We start from the raw sequence: 15,559 nt of genomic DNA on the forward strand, positions 1-15,559 counted from the left end.
CAAGGCTATAGTATGGCTAAAATGTCAAAATATGACATGTCCCAAAAAAAGTTTAAAACACCTGAAAAGAGCATAAAATAGTGTGCCAAGACATTCTACGGCAAAGAATTTTGCAAAATCAGCCAAAAACAGTGTAATAATGCATGATGAAAAAATGACTTAAAAAAGCAAGGCTACAGTAAGGCTAAAAATGTCAAAATATGACATGTCCTAAAAAAAGCTGAAAACACCTCAAAACAGTATAAAATAGCGTGCCAAGACACGGCATGGCAAAAGATGTTGCAAAATTGGCCAAAAACAGTGTAATTATGCATGTTGAAAAAATGACCGAAAAGGCAAGTTTATAGTAAGGCTAAAAATGTAAAAATGTGACATGTCCCAAAAACAATTTAAAACACCTCAAAACAGCATAAAATAGTGCGCTGAGACAAACCATGGCATAGAATGTGACAAAACAGCCAAAAACACTAAAATAATGCATGTTGAAAAAATTACTGAAAAGGCAAGGCTAACAGCATAAAATCACGTGTCTAGATAAGCCATAGAATAGAATGTTGCAAAACAGCTGAAAACACTGTAATAATGCATGTCGAAAAAATGACCGAAAAAGCAAGGCTATATTAAGGCTAAAAATGTCAAAATGTGACATGCCCCAAAAATTCTTTAAAACACCTCAAAACAGCATAAAACAGCATGCCAAGACACTCTACAGCAAAGAATTTTGAAAAACAGCCAAAAACACTATAATAATGCATGTCCAAAAAGCAAGGCTATAGTAAGGCTAAAAATGTCAAAATATGACATGCCCCAAAAACAGCTGAAAACACCTCAAAACAGTATAAAATAGCGTGCCAAGACACGGCATGGCAAAAGATGTTGCAAAATTGGCCAAAAACAGTGTAATTATGCATGTTGAAAAAATGACCGAAAAAGCAAGGCTATAGTAAGGCTAAAAATGTCAAAATGTGACATGCCCCAAAAACAGCTGAAAACACCACAAAACAGAAAAAAATAGCGTGCCAAGACAAGCCATAGCACAGAATGTTGCAAAAACAGCTAAAATACTAAAATAATGGATGTTGAAAAATGACCAAAAAAGCAAGGCTATAGTATGGCTAAAAAAATATGACGTCCCCAAAACAGCTGAAAAAAACTCAAAACATTATAAAATAGTGTTCCAAGACACGCCATGACATAGAATTTTGCAAAAACAGCCAAAAACACCAATGATGCGTGTCGAAAAATTGACCGAAAAGGCAAGGCTGTAGTATGGCTAAAACTGTCAAAATATGACATGTCCCATATTGATTGATGGATTAAAAAAAGTCATATTATAAAATAGCAACAAAAAAAAAACTGTTATATTATAATAATCAGACAAAAAGTCACAGCATGGTGTTATAAAATGCGGAAAAAAGTAAGAATACTGTATTTCAATGGACATTAAAGTATAGTATTTCTGAAAAATACAAGAAAAAATGCATAGTCTATGTAGCACCTATACTCTGACTTATCCAAAATCCTGATGCGAATCGGTTCAGTCACTCCAAGAACGAAATCCGACACAGCTGACCAAACTGTATCCAAACAGCCCTTCTCTGAAAAGCGCTCACTAGGACAGGCTCTCCATCGAAGTCAGCATGGTATAGAACCAAACTAACTCTATAGTTATAGTATAACATGTCAAAAAAAGTAATTGTACAGTATATCAACAAAACACAAAAAAGATCATTCTAAAGTATGTCAAAAAGATGCAAACATAGTATTTCAGTAAATAGTATTTCATAAAGTATTTCATAAATACCAGAAAAAAAGTTTTAGGTTCGTGAGCCAGTATCATGTTTTAAAAATGCAGTAATCAAAACATCACAGCATAGTATGTAATCAAACAAACAGTATAGTATAGTATTGGATAGTACAATATAGTATAGTATAGTACAGTACAGTATAGTATAATATAATACAATATGGTACAGTATAAATATGATTTTGAAAGTTTTGTCAATAATCAAATTACTGGCACTTACAGCATTTAAATAAATTGTTTGCTATACGTGATGTCAAACGTTTCTGATTTCTTTCTGTGCAATACAGGTTTTGTGACAATAAAGCCTTTATTCACCCAGTTAGATGTGAAAACATACCAGCTCTGTTCACAATAAAATTACTGTTTATTTATATGAACTCGGGTTGGTTTGGTGATAGCTATTTCAGGGCTGTTTCTTGTTCAACAAAAGGGATCTTACTCTTTAACCACAGGTCTGTCTCTGTGGGGATCTTTTTCTATAATTTTGTCACATACTTGTTGTAACAATCCAAGTGGCAAAAACATTTGAGTGAGATGTAAATTAACAGCACACAAATTCCCCAAGTGGTTACATTGCAGCCTGTTTCTCCGCTACTGGCTGCAGCACTCTCGCTCAATACTGGACCAATTTCAAAAATAGCTGTTTCCATTTTTTTACTTTACACAAAAACGAGGGAAACCTGTTCGTAATGGAAAATACATAAGTTACACTTTAATGAAAACAGACTAAGAGGTGCCATTCAAGATTAAAGTAATTTTACCTGTTATGTGAATATTACTATTGAATTATTACTTCAGTTTGTGCACATTTACCTCAACATACAAATGAAATATTATTTAGAAATTATATTTATTATGAACTGATTTAGGGGCACACAGTTTAAAGCAAACATAAAGAACAGGACAGCTTCTTACAATGGTACACAGAGTGGATTTAGCAGACAGTTAACTGCCTCAGCCACCAAATGTAAGAGAAAGAAAAAAAAACGAAGAACTCATCTGATCATTTCAACATACAGTAGTTATAATACCAAAAAAAAAGAGACAATGACACCAAAAATACATAAAGGCAATAACATAAAAGTCTTCACATAGCAGCAGACAAAGAAAATTCTTCCATTTTTTTCTTTCAGGAAGTAAACAAGAGATAACTTATGATTTGTTTTTTTTTTTGGTGATTCTGGTGTAATGAAGCACATTCACACATACTGTACATAATATCTTTAAAATGGGTTAAATCCATATTAGAAAATTGTATTTACTATTATAGGAGTCCCTGTGGTCATGTGCAGCAGCTGTCTGATCTCACAGGCACACACTGTTTAGAAGGCATTGAAGTAAAATGGAAGAATCTTTGTAAGTCTGTCCCTGTTCATCCAATCCACTTCACACTTGCCAGGTGTATTGCTGAGGACCCACGAAAGTGCATTGTGAAGTGCAAGTTCTTGAGATCAACGGGGCATATTTATTAGTAATGGGGTACGACCACCTGAAGAACATGATGTGTAGTGTGTTCACAGGGGACCCCTGGCCACTGTTAGCTCTGTGACGCTCGCTACAGTACATTTAAGAACAGACAAAGAAAGGCTGATGTTTCAGTGTGGCAAACGCAAGCATTTCAACCATCAGTGATTTAACTTTTGGAATGAACACTTTTTGTTCCCGTGTGCAGCCGGGCTTTGACTTCATTGAGGCCATAAAATGTTTGTGTGAGCACCCAAAAGATGCGTAATACTCTGGCATAGCTAGGATATGTAACTATGTCATGGCTGGTGTATTGCACAGGAAGGAAGCGCCGAGTCAAGTGTGAAGTTGTTTGGATGAGTGGTTCTTGAGAAGGCTGCAAGCAGCAATACCAGAGGTCAGCCCGCTTTGAACAGGCATTGCACGATTATATACACATAGCTATAGAATTAACAGGGCAAATTTTTTACCATGATATAATACTATATGTATAGAGGTCATTAAATAGTGTGATGCAAAAATGAAAGAGAAGCAATGTCCACAGTATGCAGTTTAACAGTACTGTCTATCCTTACAGTTGCAGTTTTTGAATTTCCTTGAGTTTCAGGATAAATCTGAACGTGGCATCTGTGGCAGCAATTTCAGTGTTGTAAACAAGTCAGTCAAGTCTGAGAGCTTCACCACTGTGAACCGTACAATAAAATCCCCTTTTCACCAAAGAATCCCTCATATAGCTCCTGTGGTGACTGTCAGCTGTGAGGATGCAGAGACTGCTGGATCAAGTTTTTCAGTGTATTGGCTGCTATTCACTTTTGTCCATCTCTGTCAGTACACAGTAGCAGGTGTACTGGGTGAAGTATGTGAGAGAACCTGCAGTAAAAGATGTAAGCCAGTTAAGTCTGTGTTGTTGAAAGAGGGTAAGGAATGATGCAGTTAAATGAAAAGTGTGCCTGTTGTCTAAGTGTGCTGAATGTGTGGTGAACTCACGCAATAGCTTGGTGATGATAGGTGGTCGCTTGGATTCTGGTAGATGGACACCCAGGAAGTAAACAGGAATCCCTGACAGAGCGATGGCGATGCCAATCAGGGAGTTGACGGTGTCGCTGTAGAGAGGAACTGCCACCAGGAAAACAGCGCACAGACAGAACACCACTGGGTACACTAAAGTCAACTGTAGAGAGAGACCAGGAAGAAGACTGTGAGCTTGATTTGAAAACTTGATTGGCTTTAAAGAGCTAGACATTATTTTAGTTTAAATGTATTCAAAAAATGAACTAATCCTGTTAACAGAGTGTGAAGAAGTAACGCTTTTGATGCTATGTCAAAGGTGCTGTACTGTACTGCAGAGATATCCACTGCTCAGCAGCCAGGGACGGTCTGTCTGTAAAACTACATCCTGGCTTGAGAGGCGATAGTGAGTCACTGTAGCCTCGAGTATGCCACAGGAGAGGATGAAGAAGTTGAGCCAGCTGGTGTTTTTGTGTTTTGTTTCCCTTCCACTTAAACCCGACCCAAACCCTTAGCCCTAAACATAACCACTGAGGGGGGCACTACGCATTGACAGTGTTGTGACATTAAGAAATAGTAAAATACTGCCCCTCATTCTGTTGGACTGGGTGGCTGGCACCAACAAATAGGTCCTTTAATGATACGCAATTTAATATAATATGCTTTATTTTTAAAATGTTTTATAGTAATTAACAACAATTCATTAATTCAGCAGTATATTTAAGTGGATCTTTAAGGACACATCTGCAGTATCTCTAAAAGTTTGCAGTGGGAAATGTTTTCTTTTTTATACCAAACACAGAAACAAAAATATAACATATATATTCATCTTCAGTAACGAAAAAAAAAAAAAACAACACAAATGTATGATTGTGTCAGGGAATGGGCCTACCAGGCACAGGCCCAGAGGCCCCCCTGGCATTCACCCCTGCAAAATGTAATTTATATTACACAATATAACCACGGAGAGACTCGAAATCACCATGAAGAGACACAAAAAGACCACAAACAGAAGCAAAGAAAGTGCAAAGAAGCGTAAACTACGAACAAAACATGGCAAAAAAACCTAAAATAACCCCAAAGAGACAAAAAAATAGACCTCAAAGAGACACAAGAAAGAGGCTAAATTCCCACAAACTGTGTGCATCTTGCTCCTATGTAGGAGAGGTGGTGGGGCATTTTGCATTTCTGTACCCAGGCACTAAGCACCTGCATCTGCTAAAGATTTAACACTATGGGAAAGCATCTGTCTTATTGTGAAATGGTGGCAATGGTAAACAGTTAAAAGTCTCCACTGTGGTCTCCTGTGTTAAGTATCAAAAAACAGTATAACTATTACTGATCACATTTTAAAGTGCAATTCTGCACAGAATATGCTTTTACTGTGACCCAGACCAGATAAGAGGCAGAAAAAAACAGGAATGAATGGATGAACGCACGGGCCGATTACACAGTTGTCTTACCTTGAGAGGTCGAGGTCTGTCGGGCTCTTTCCAGCGGAGGTAGATCTGTCCGGCAATGGACAGACCCATAAAGAACCAGTAGCTAAAGCTGTAGTAGTTGATGAGTTGAAAGACATCCTCCACTGTCAGGTAGATCAGAGACATCACACACTGGACAGTGGACGGACAAAGAAAGGAAAAATGAAAACAGAGAGCAAGAACATAACCACTTTAAGATGTCAATGAATACAGATATCATTATTAGTATTATTATCACATTCTAAATGACCGACATTTTTATTTTACTGAGGTGAGTGTCATATGAGCAGGCTAAGAGTTGTTAAATGCTTTTAGTTTCCATTAACACTAGAATCTAATTTTACTTTTTTTTGTAAAAAATAGGTTAAGCATAGAAAAAAAAATAAAGAAGATATGTATATGAAGTTCCAGCTTCAAATCAGAAAATACAATGAAGGAGACTAGTGGGTAAGAAGGCTGTAAACTGTAGGGTCTCTACAGTTTACTGCCAGTAAGTGAAATGTCCTGTACTTCCTCCACTATAATTTACAAATGAGTGATCTGTTTTCCTACATTGAAGATCAGAGCAGGAATCGGAGTGAATCTCTGTATGTGGATCATGGACAGAGCATCTGGAAGGTGACCCTCACGAGAACCCACAAAGAACAACCTGGACACAAAAAAAGTGAATTAAGAAAGATGTCCCAACACCATGTAAAGTACAGGCCTTTCATACTGGTCATTTAAAATGGAACTGCTACAAAGCCAGAGTAAATAATAATTAATAAATAACCATTACAGATTTTTGCAGTGCTGCTCAAATTGGTGTGTGTGTGTGTGTGTGTGTGTGTGTGTGTGTGAGTGTTCTACCTGGATGCAGCTATAATGGAAGCATTGAGGCCTCCGTAACAGGAAAGAGCCACAGCAATGGGGATGGTCCAGCCCATCACACCAAGAGTATGGTCTGCAAATGTCTGAAAGCAGATTTTGAAACTGGTTTGGTAACTGCAGTTTCAACTTACACACATCCATCAGTTTTCCATTTTATGCACCTATGAGTTAGTTTACTCACCACTGCCACTGCGTCACTGGCCAGTATAGCACTGACATCCAGAACAGCATAGTAGGCCACATTGGTGAGGATGTAGATAATAGTGACGATGGGCATAGAGATGCCGATAGCCAGGGGTAGGTTCCTGGAACAACAGGGCATTGGATCATTACCAGGCTGATTCATGTATTTTGACTCTCCTCTGCTCATACAAAACCCTTTAAAAACTTAGGAAATTGGTTAGATTTCTTTCAAAAACATGGGGAGAGGGCAACAAGCAACTTAACAAGACATGGCCCAAAAATCTGCAAAAAAATAGTAAAATAGTTACAAGAAAATACCCTGAAAAAAAAATTCTATGTAGAAAAAAAAAAAAAATATATATATATATATATATATATATATATATATGTGTGTGTGTGTGTGTGTGTATTTATGTTATTTTATTGTTTCTGTAACATAATTTTATTTATAAAATTTTTCTAACAGTTTTCTAATCTTCCCCTCTTTTTCTAAACTAATTTTTAAGTATTTCTCATCACATTTGACTAATTTCTTGCAATTGGTTGGACATTCCTTGCCAAGTTGGTCACTGCCTTGTTTCCCCAGGTTTTCAAAGAAATCAAACCAAATTATTCCATTTTCAGAGGTTCAAAGAGATTATGAAAGGTGTCTCAACACAACACACTCATGTCAGTCCAGGTTTCAAAGGGTTAACACAGAAAAGGACGCAGACGTAAAAGTTACCTTTCAGGGTTTTTGATCTCCTCAGTAACAAAGTTGAGGGTGTCCCAGCCGGAATAGGAGAAAAGGGCAGAGTAGAGTGCCAACGCAATGTCACCAGGGTCTGTAGATGATCCCTGAAAGGAGGATTCAAAGTTGGTTGTGTAACCTAAGAGAGAAAGAGTAAACAATTAAAGGAACAATTTGTGAATATTTTTTGCATTTATGTACAAAATTATCGTAACGCTGCATTTGTGGCCCATCAAAACTGTTGCTGAGCAGCCATTATCATTCAATAGCTGCTGAGATTTGAAAATTACTGGCATGTTTCAGTACTGACTGTATGACAAAAAAAGTTATTAAAGTATATCCCATAAATAAATGAATAAAAAAATAATAATCACAAATGGTTTTCCTATATTAGGACTGGATACAGTTCATGTCAGTAAGTATTTGCAATACAGACAGGTAAAGTGTTATTTCTTTTGTTGTATGAACCACACTGCCAACTGCACAACATCCATATATGTGATTTTTCTTTTAACCGTGAGCTCACCAAAAGTGTGAGTTTATGGCACTTTCAACTCTTAGGGCCCACTTTAATATTACACACACTCGTATCGCTTTGCACACAAAATGTGCTTTTCAAAATCAGGCTTTAAAAATTTTATACATTTACATTATTTCCTACTTTCATTGAGTTTGAGTCCTAATCATGAATATCAAATATTCATTAATTTTCAGATTTTGAACACTTTAAATGCCAGGTGTTTGTTATCATTCTGTGTTTTTTTATGGCTGTGGGCTCAAAAATTGCAATTCGGATTTGGATTCAATGACAAATTTTTTGCACTTAACAGTATGAATGTAACAATTTTTATTTATGAAGTGTATTTTAGACCTATTGCAGGAGCTGAGTTCGAAGTTCCAAGATTAAACAAAATCTTACGAAAATGTGTGCCATATGCATAAACACAGCCTACATTATAAAAAAAAAGAAGAAGAAAAAAGCCAGTGAAATGAGCCACTCAGGGTTAAAAATCATGGGCTACAGGAATAATATTATTCCTACAGGAACAATATTAATGAATAATACAGGGTGACACTACTCACCCTGGCACAGCTTCACAATGCCAGTAATGATGATAACGACGAGGGCTGCCACCTTTGCATAGGTAAAAATATCCTGCACGCGCGTGCCCCACTTTACATAGGCAGAGTTGATGAATGTCAGTAGACCTGCGGAGAGAGAGACCTTTAATAGATGCTCTGTGTTGTGTCTGCTCTTGTAGAAACAAACAGCTAGGCAGACATAAACAAAGAGCAGTGGGACACACACACACAGTAGATCTGAGTACTTACATATACAAGCTGCAGCGATGAGCCTGGCTGCTACATATGGCGGTTCACATGTTGGAAAGAGCGGCTGCACCAAGTAGTTTGCAAATGTAATGGCTATGACCGCTTGGCTGGTGGGCTCAATAATCAATAAAGATGTCCACAGACGAATGAATGCAATGAAGCCACCGAATGACTCCAGGATGTATGCGTAAGATGCCCCTGATTTGGTGATGGTGGTGCCCAGCTCAGCGTAACAGAGGGCCCCCACCACAGAGAACAGGCCCCCAATGACCCAGATGACTAGCGACAGCCCGTAAGAGGCGCTGTAGATAAGTACACCCTTGGGGGAGACGAAGATACCAGAGCCGATCATGTTTCCTACGATCAGGCTGACTCCATTGAGCAGCGAGATCTCCTTCTTAAGCTGCATGCTCTCTTTAGGTGGCTCCGAATGAGAGGGAGAGTGGCCAGCACTGCCATTTATCTTCTTAGATTCTTCACTGTCGGCCATGGTGCCTCCGTCTCAGGGATGACCAGCAGGAACCGTGGACTGGCTGTGGACACTACAGATCCTTGTCCCTTTCTGGCAACCTCTGAAACAACCTGTCGGACAGATTAAGATGTAACAAGTCATTGCTAGTGACGTAGAGAGGAGCTCAATGCCCAATGGTGAGTCAGAAGAGTGTTAGCTGGTATTTTTTTCTGAAATGTGTCAAACTCTGGTAAAAGAAAGGTCAGGGTTATGACAGAGTAGGGAGGGAAACAGTAAAGAGGTTTGGGATGATCAGATAACAGAAAGGTCAATGAAAGTGGAAACAGTCACTGCAGAAGTGGGGAGGAGGGGAAACATAACACATTGCCCTGAGTCACACACTCTTGTTTAGGAGGATTTAATGTACCATGATACAGAGGGTGATTCTGCAGCTTATGAAGCAGCATCATCAACTACATGACCAAAAATAAGTCTTTTTTGTCATGTTGACAGAATAAGGTCTGTGGATTATCTTGAGTAACCTGATTTCTGGGAAGAGGCATTGCTGTTGATTTTTTGTATTTTTTTGTTTTTTTGTTTTTTGGCGCTTTGAGCACCACAGGTGCCATATAGTTCCATTATACTGGAAAGAAGGTGGACATCTCTACAGCCGATATCTCCAACGCTCAGCAATTTACAACATATCAATCTTGGTTGATAAATAGCACTACAGATAAGAGTAAAAAATGTGTTTCTTATTTGGAGGTAAACTGTCCCTTTAAATATAGCAGGGAAGCTCTGTTGATCACACACTGGCTGTCCCACTTGGTTAAATGGCATGAGCAAACATCTATCTATTCATGTTAATACCACAAGTTAAAACATGTTTTAAGGCCATCCTGTTTCATAGCTCACACACAAAAACAAGACATCAAGATAGAATGCCCTATTTTCTGGCTAATTGCATAACCTGCTGGCTTTGAAAAAGTCATTCATTCCCTGATCTTCTCTCGAATGGATTACTTCAACTCCCTTCTCTCAGGTATCACTCAAAAATCACTCTCCCACCTCCAACTGGTTCAGAACACAGCAGCCAGGCTCCTTACTGGTTTTAACAGATGACATCACATCACTCCCATCCTTGCTTCCCTCCACACTTCTGAAATGCTGACCCCCTATAAGTCAACGTGCAGCCTCAGATCCTCAAGTGCAGCCCTTCTGGCAAGCAGACTGTGCCTTTGCCATTTACCATTAAAAATTTGCTTTACTCTTGTTGACCTTTGTATGTTTATTTTGATCTGGCCTTTTTGACGGTCCTATACCTCTCTCTGTTTGGCTTGATTGTTGATGTTATTATTCCCTGAGTTCCTGCTTTTGCTTTGTCAGCCAAAGCAGATTGTAAACAACTGTTTTTAAAGGTGCTCTATAAATAAAGTTTTTATTATTATTAGGGCCCTTCGGCTTTGGAACAATCTGCCTGAGGAGATATGACTGGCAGAATCAGTAACATCTGTTAAATCACTTCTTAAAACTCACTTTTACAAACTTGCTTTTATGTGATCTTATCGTTATTTATTTATTCTTTCTTTATTCTTTATTATTATTCTTTATTCTTCTTTAATCTCTTTACCTGTTCATTCATTATGTCGCTCATACTCTTTATATCCATTTGTCAGCCTTCTGTTGTTCCTGTTCGTAACATTTATTTTTATTTTATGTATTTATTTGAATGTATTTATGTATTTATTTAGTAAATGTTTTTAATGTATTTACTTGCTTATTTATTTGTTATTTATCTGTTTTTATCATCTTATCTTTGTTTTATCCCTTCTGATCTAATGTTGTCTCCTTACACTACTTCTATTCTACTAATTATTTTTACTGTCTTCTATTGCTTTTATCCTTTAATTTTCCTAAATTGATTAATTTAGTTCTTGAACTGCCATTCGAGATCTGCAGGCCCTATCACTTTTATTACTTTTGTAATCTTGTTGACCCTTTGTATACACATTTTTTACGCCTTTATGTTTGACTGTTTCAGCCCTGTCTGTGTCTGGCCCGTTTTTTGGAGTTTATTTTATTGTTCCCAAAGTTCCTGCCTTTGCTTTGTCTGTTTAACTACTATATTCTACTCTATTTGACCTTTACCCTTGTACTGCTGCAAATACTTGAATTTCCCCTCAGGGGATCAATAAAGGAATATCTTATCTTAAAGCACTTTGTTAACATCTGTTTTTAAAGGTGCTATATAAATAAAGTTATTATTAAAAATGTATTGAATGTTTTAAGGAACAAATATTGTGAAATTGGTCTGAAGATGGTATAATTTCTGAAAATAATATAAACTATCTCCAGGCAGAGGTTAGAGGACAGAAGTAGCACATGGATGACGGAAAAGCAGGTTGGAATAACAGGGGTAGCGCTGCGGGAATGTAGGTGTGGAATGCACAATTTACAGGACAGTAACATAACTATAAATAAGACTGAAGGGTCAGTTTTCACAATGGGCTGGTGGGTGCTTGTGTGTTGCGTCAGTGCACATGTGTGCTGCATGCTTCACTTCAATCATCAGACATTAGCATCTGTTCCACATGCGCAAACTCACCACCACACCACCTGCTGATGATAACAGCCCAATCAGTGACTCAAACAAACACACTGCTATTTATTTGAATACCATTACTCAACAATAGACACTACCCCATACACAGACCAACAAACAGAAGCGTTTTCCTGCAAGTCAAAGCATGACTGATGCTTGATTCATGCCAGGAGCTAAACGTGTTTAGTGTTGCTTATCTTAATATGTGTATGAAGCTGTGTGTGTTAGCTGTGAAATGTGTCATGCATTATGCAATTAAGTTCAGGAGCCCGGAGAAGACATAACAAAGGTGTGGTGCACAGCATTTTTAATGTTTTGGTTATTGTTGTTATTATTATTATTATTATTATTATTATTATTATTATTAATAATAATAATAATAATAATAATAATATTAATGTAATCTAGATTATATAAGAATTGCTTTTTTAAAATTGTGACACACTTTTTTCCACTATTTTCTTACTACTTATAGATCAAAAAATGATTGGTGGAGAAAATAATTGCCAGATTAATCAATGATGAAAATAGTTATTGTTGACAGCAGCCCTATGGACATTGATAATTTTGTAGCTTTATTATTTTCAACTAAGTATGTATGTGAGCATGTACAGTATGTCTTTGTCTGACACTGCAAGCTTATTATCATATGTACCTTCCAGCCATTTAAAGGTTGTTTCCAGCCTATTGACTAACCAGAGACAACTCAGTGTTGGAGGAGCTAAACGCAAGTAAAGCCACTCTCCCACCTATGTTATTGTGTAGTTTTCTTGTTTTTGACTTAGGAACTGTTCATTAATTATGAGGAGGGAGAGAGTAAAGTAAAATAGGGGAGGCATCTCAAATAATTTTTTTTAACACTGGGGAGGGACTTATGCTTTTTTATTTTGGCTTAGGTGAGGGACATTAAACTTAATTTTAAATACCCTCTAAACCCTCAGTACTGATGGGTTTTTTTATTGCCAAAATCACACCATTTATCCAGGCCAAACATTGTGAAAACTGAAAATATCAATTAATTTTCACATTCTCAACAGTCTTTAGGCATATCATTTTAAGAGGGATTAGCATTTTGCTTTTGATATTGTTTTAATGATGCCCCAACTCTCATGATGTTTGCTCATTGCATTTACTCCAATACAACAATGATGTGGTGAGAATATTTTAAAAAAGGAATTTATGTTGGAGTGAGCATGGTGCATTTTCCCCCAGTCACACAGGGAGGCTCACGGTATAATATTTATAGTTTCAGGGATGGTTAAGGAAAAAAAGGCACACCCAGCCACCTCCCTCCTCTGATAAATAAAGTACTGAACTAAATATACGTTCTAAACATTAGTATTCCGTATACAAAAACACAATGTCATGAGACATAAAACGACCAGTGTTACTTTATTTTTTTCATATTGGATAAATTGTAACTGAAATATTCAAGAGAGTTTCAATATTTAACAGAAAAATGTGAAACTGTGTATACTTTAACAAGGCAAAAGAGCAATATGCGTGAAACAGCAACTGAAAAGTGGATGAAAATATTATTTCCATGGGAATTTCCTCTTATGCCCCTCTCGCAAATGCCATGTCTCCTAACTGAATATGATGCTGCCACCACAGCTCTGATGATCTCAACTAGCTTTCGTTTAGCTAATTTGTTGTGAGGCTAAAACGGTGGTAAAATGTCCATTTATTGATTTAATGTCACTCTGCCAGACGAATTTGTGACACAAAAAAAAAATAAAAAAAGATATAAAACACGATCATTAAATAAAACGCTTTTAACGCTACAAAGCACCGGGCCGGCGTTTTCTTGTTTAAATACGTCAAGCAGCATTAAAATAGCTAGAGCTGGTTTCCGCTTATGACTTTCAAAGTAAAGCCAAATTAAAACGCACGCAACTTAAGTTAAAGTTTTTTGTCTCTCACAAACCATGTTTTACTTAATATATCAAGTCAAGATTCTTTGTCTTTAGACCAGACGCACATAGTCATATACCATATGGGTTTTACGATGGGGGGAATTAAATGGGAGAGCCCCATATCTGGGAAAAGGCTAGCTGGTGTGCAACAACAAAACAATGAGAAAATATGCACATTTACTATCCTTTAGACAGTAAAAGATGAATCTAATGACACCGTTGATACGCTCTTAGTGAAAATTTCCCTGTAACAATTCTTATTATTTATTTTTTAAATTTGTGTTCATAGCTAGCATAAATTTTTTGCTAATGTTAGCTTATTATTTGCCACCCACTGCGCACCAATGGCTTTTTATTCTACTGCTGTGACCTAGACAAAACATGTCTGTGTTCTCCTCCCTTCAATAAAACGGCACATACACAAAACACACGACGTGTAGCAATGCATTTCAAATGTTGGCTTTTGTTTTAAATGTGAACCTCTCTACCTCCGGTACCGTCTTGGCTAACTGCGGTTACCTTGCCGCGACTCCAAACAAGCAGGACTTCCCTTTTGTCCCCTCGCTTTATCTACATTCAGGTACCTCTATCTTCGGCGAACACACAGATAATGTCCCGTTTTAAAATAAACTGTTCCCGTTCAGCCGCAACAGTTACAGGGCATTTGCTGGTCTTACCTTTGCTGGTTTGCCTCCCGCCGAGCGTTGGCGTTTTTTGACAGCCAGCCAACACGGTGTCCATCCGCAAATACATCAGTCCCCGTAAACAACTGGCTGCTGCTGCTCAGAGACGTCACGTGACCCCGCTCTACTTCAGGAGCATCGTATGACCACAACATGCCTACATATGTGTTTATATATGGGTTTATTTTCAGAACAGAACATCTCTTCAGTTACCAAAAAATGCTTGTCATTCAGTCGTTTATTTTTTTTTATTTCTTATTTCCTCTATTCACAGAAAGTCAATATCTGAGACCTCTTAGTTTTGTGTGTGTGTGCGTGTGTTTGTGTGAGAGTGATACAATTTAAACTTTAATCACAACTAAATTGATAAATGTCATATAGAAAAAAACAAATTAATTAATTACTATTTAGACATGCAAAATCAAATAATTCCATAAAGGCCTAGTGTAAGTTCACTGTAATGGACTGTTTGTTATTTATGTGAGTGAAGGGAATGGTGCAAAGGCCCTTTAAATATTTTTTTTAAAGCACTGTGGAGTCAAGTTTTGTTTTTCCTTTTTATTTATTTATATTTCTATATATTTATACATTCTCTAAGCACATTGAAAGTCAGCTTTGAATTATGGTCATCTGCATTGTTATCATTTCCTTATGTGCCATTTCTCCAATCAACTTCTCTCTACTATATTGAAATAAACACTCCAAGTCTGCTAGTGTGTGAAGAGTAGACATGTAATTAGAGTGGTCCTGCTAGGAGCATGGGGCAGAGGGGACAGGCCTTTGAACAGTATGTGCCATTATCATGTTAGTGAAGTGTCAGGGATGGTCAAACACATTTACAAGCACAGGCCACAAACTGCGGTTTACACTGATGCCTTTTGGAGACAATACACTGCAGACCTCAAATTCTGCTGTAGAATACTGAAATAAGTTTAACAGCAATATACTATTGAAGTAATTTATGTTTTTTGACACTATAAAATAATGGTAGGATGCTGGCATATACTATATATCTATACTATATACTATATA

The 15,559-nt window shown here is 37.3% G+C and overlaps 1 protein-coding gene across 1 annotated transcript; it reads right to left on the minus strand.

Annotated features, from left to right (window-relative positions):
- Positions 1–2,638: 2,638 nt before the first annotated feature.
- slc7a6 (solute carrier family 7 member 6) lies at positions 2,639–14,670 on the minus strand. The gene is made up of 10 exons (XM_042484310.2): positions 14,522–14,670; positions 8,876–9,457; positions 8,627–8,752; positions 7,538–7,682; positions 6,812–6,935; positions 6,610–6,713; positions 6,313–6,409; positions 5,743–5,892; positions 4,259–4,442; positions 2,639–4,141 (listed from the first exon to the last, which is right to left on the minus strand). The coding sequence occupies exons 2-10, from the start codon at positions 9,363–9,365 to the stop codon at positions 4,074–4,076; spliced, it is 1,488 nt and encodes a 495-aa protein (XP_042340244.2). The 5' UTR covers positions 9,366–9,457; positions 14,522–14,670; the 3' UTR covers positions 2,639–4,073.
- Positions 14,671–15,559: the final 889 nt, after the last annotated feature.

This window comes from Plectropomus leopardus, chromosome 1 (genome assembly GCF_026936395.1).
Source record: "Plectropomus leopardus strain MGB_pleo_1.0 chromosome 1, ASM2693639v1, whole genome shotgun sequence".
Lineage (NCBI taxonomy): Eukaryota > Metazoa > Chordata > Actinopteri > Perciformes > Serranidae > Plectropomus > Plectropomus leopardus.

What these genes read in the sequence shown, in the direction of transcription:
- slc7a6 (XM_042484310.2), bottom strand. Translation starts at nt 9,365, where the DNA reads ATGGCCGACAGTGAAGAATCTAAGAAGATAAATGGCAGTGCTGGCCAC. An exon ending in ACAGACCTCGACCTCTCAAG is followed by an intron (nt 4,443 to 5,742) that starts GTAAGACAACTG and finishes CTCTCTCTACAG; the next exon opens with TTGACTTTAGTGTACCCAGT. An exon ending in TATCATCACCAAGCTATTGC is followed by an intron (nt 4,142 to 4,258) that starts GTGAGTTCACCA and finishes CTTTTACTGCAG; the next exon opens with GTTCTCTCACATACTTCACC.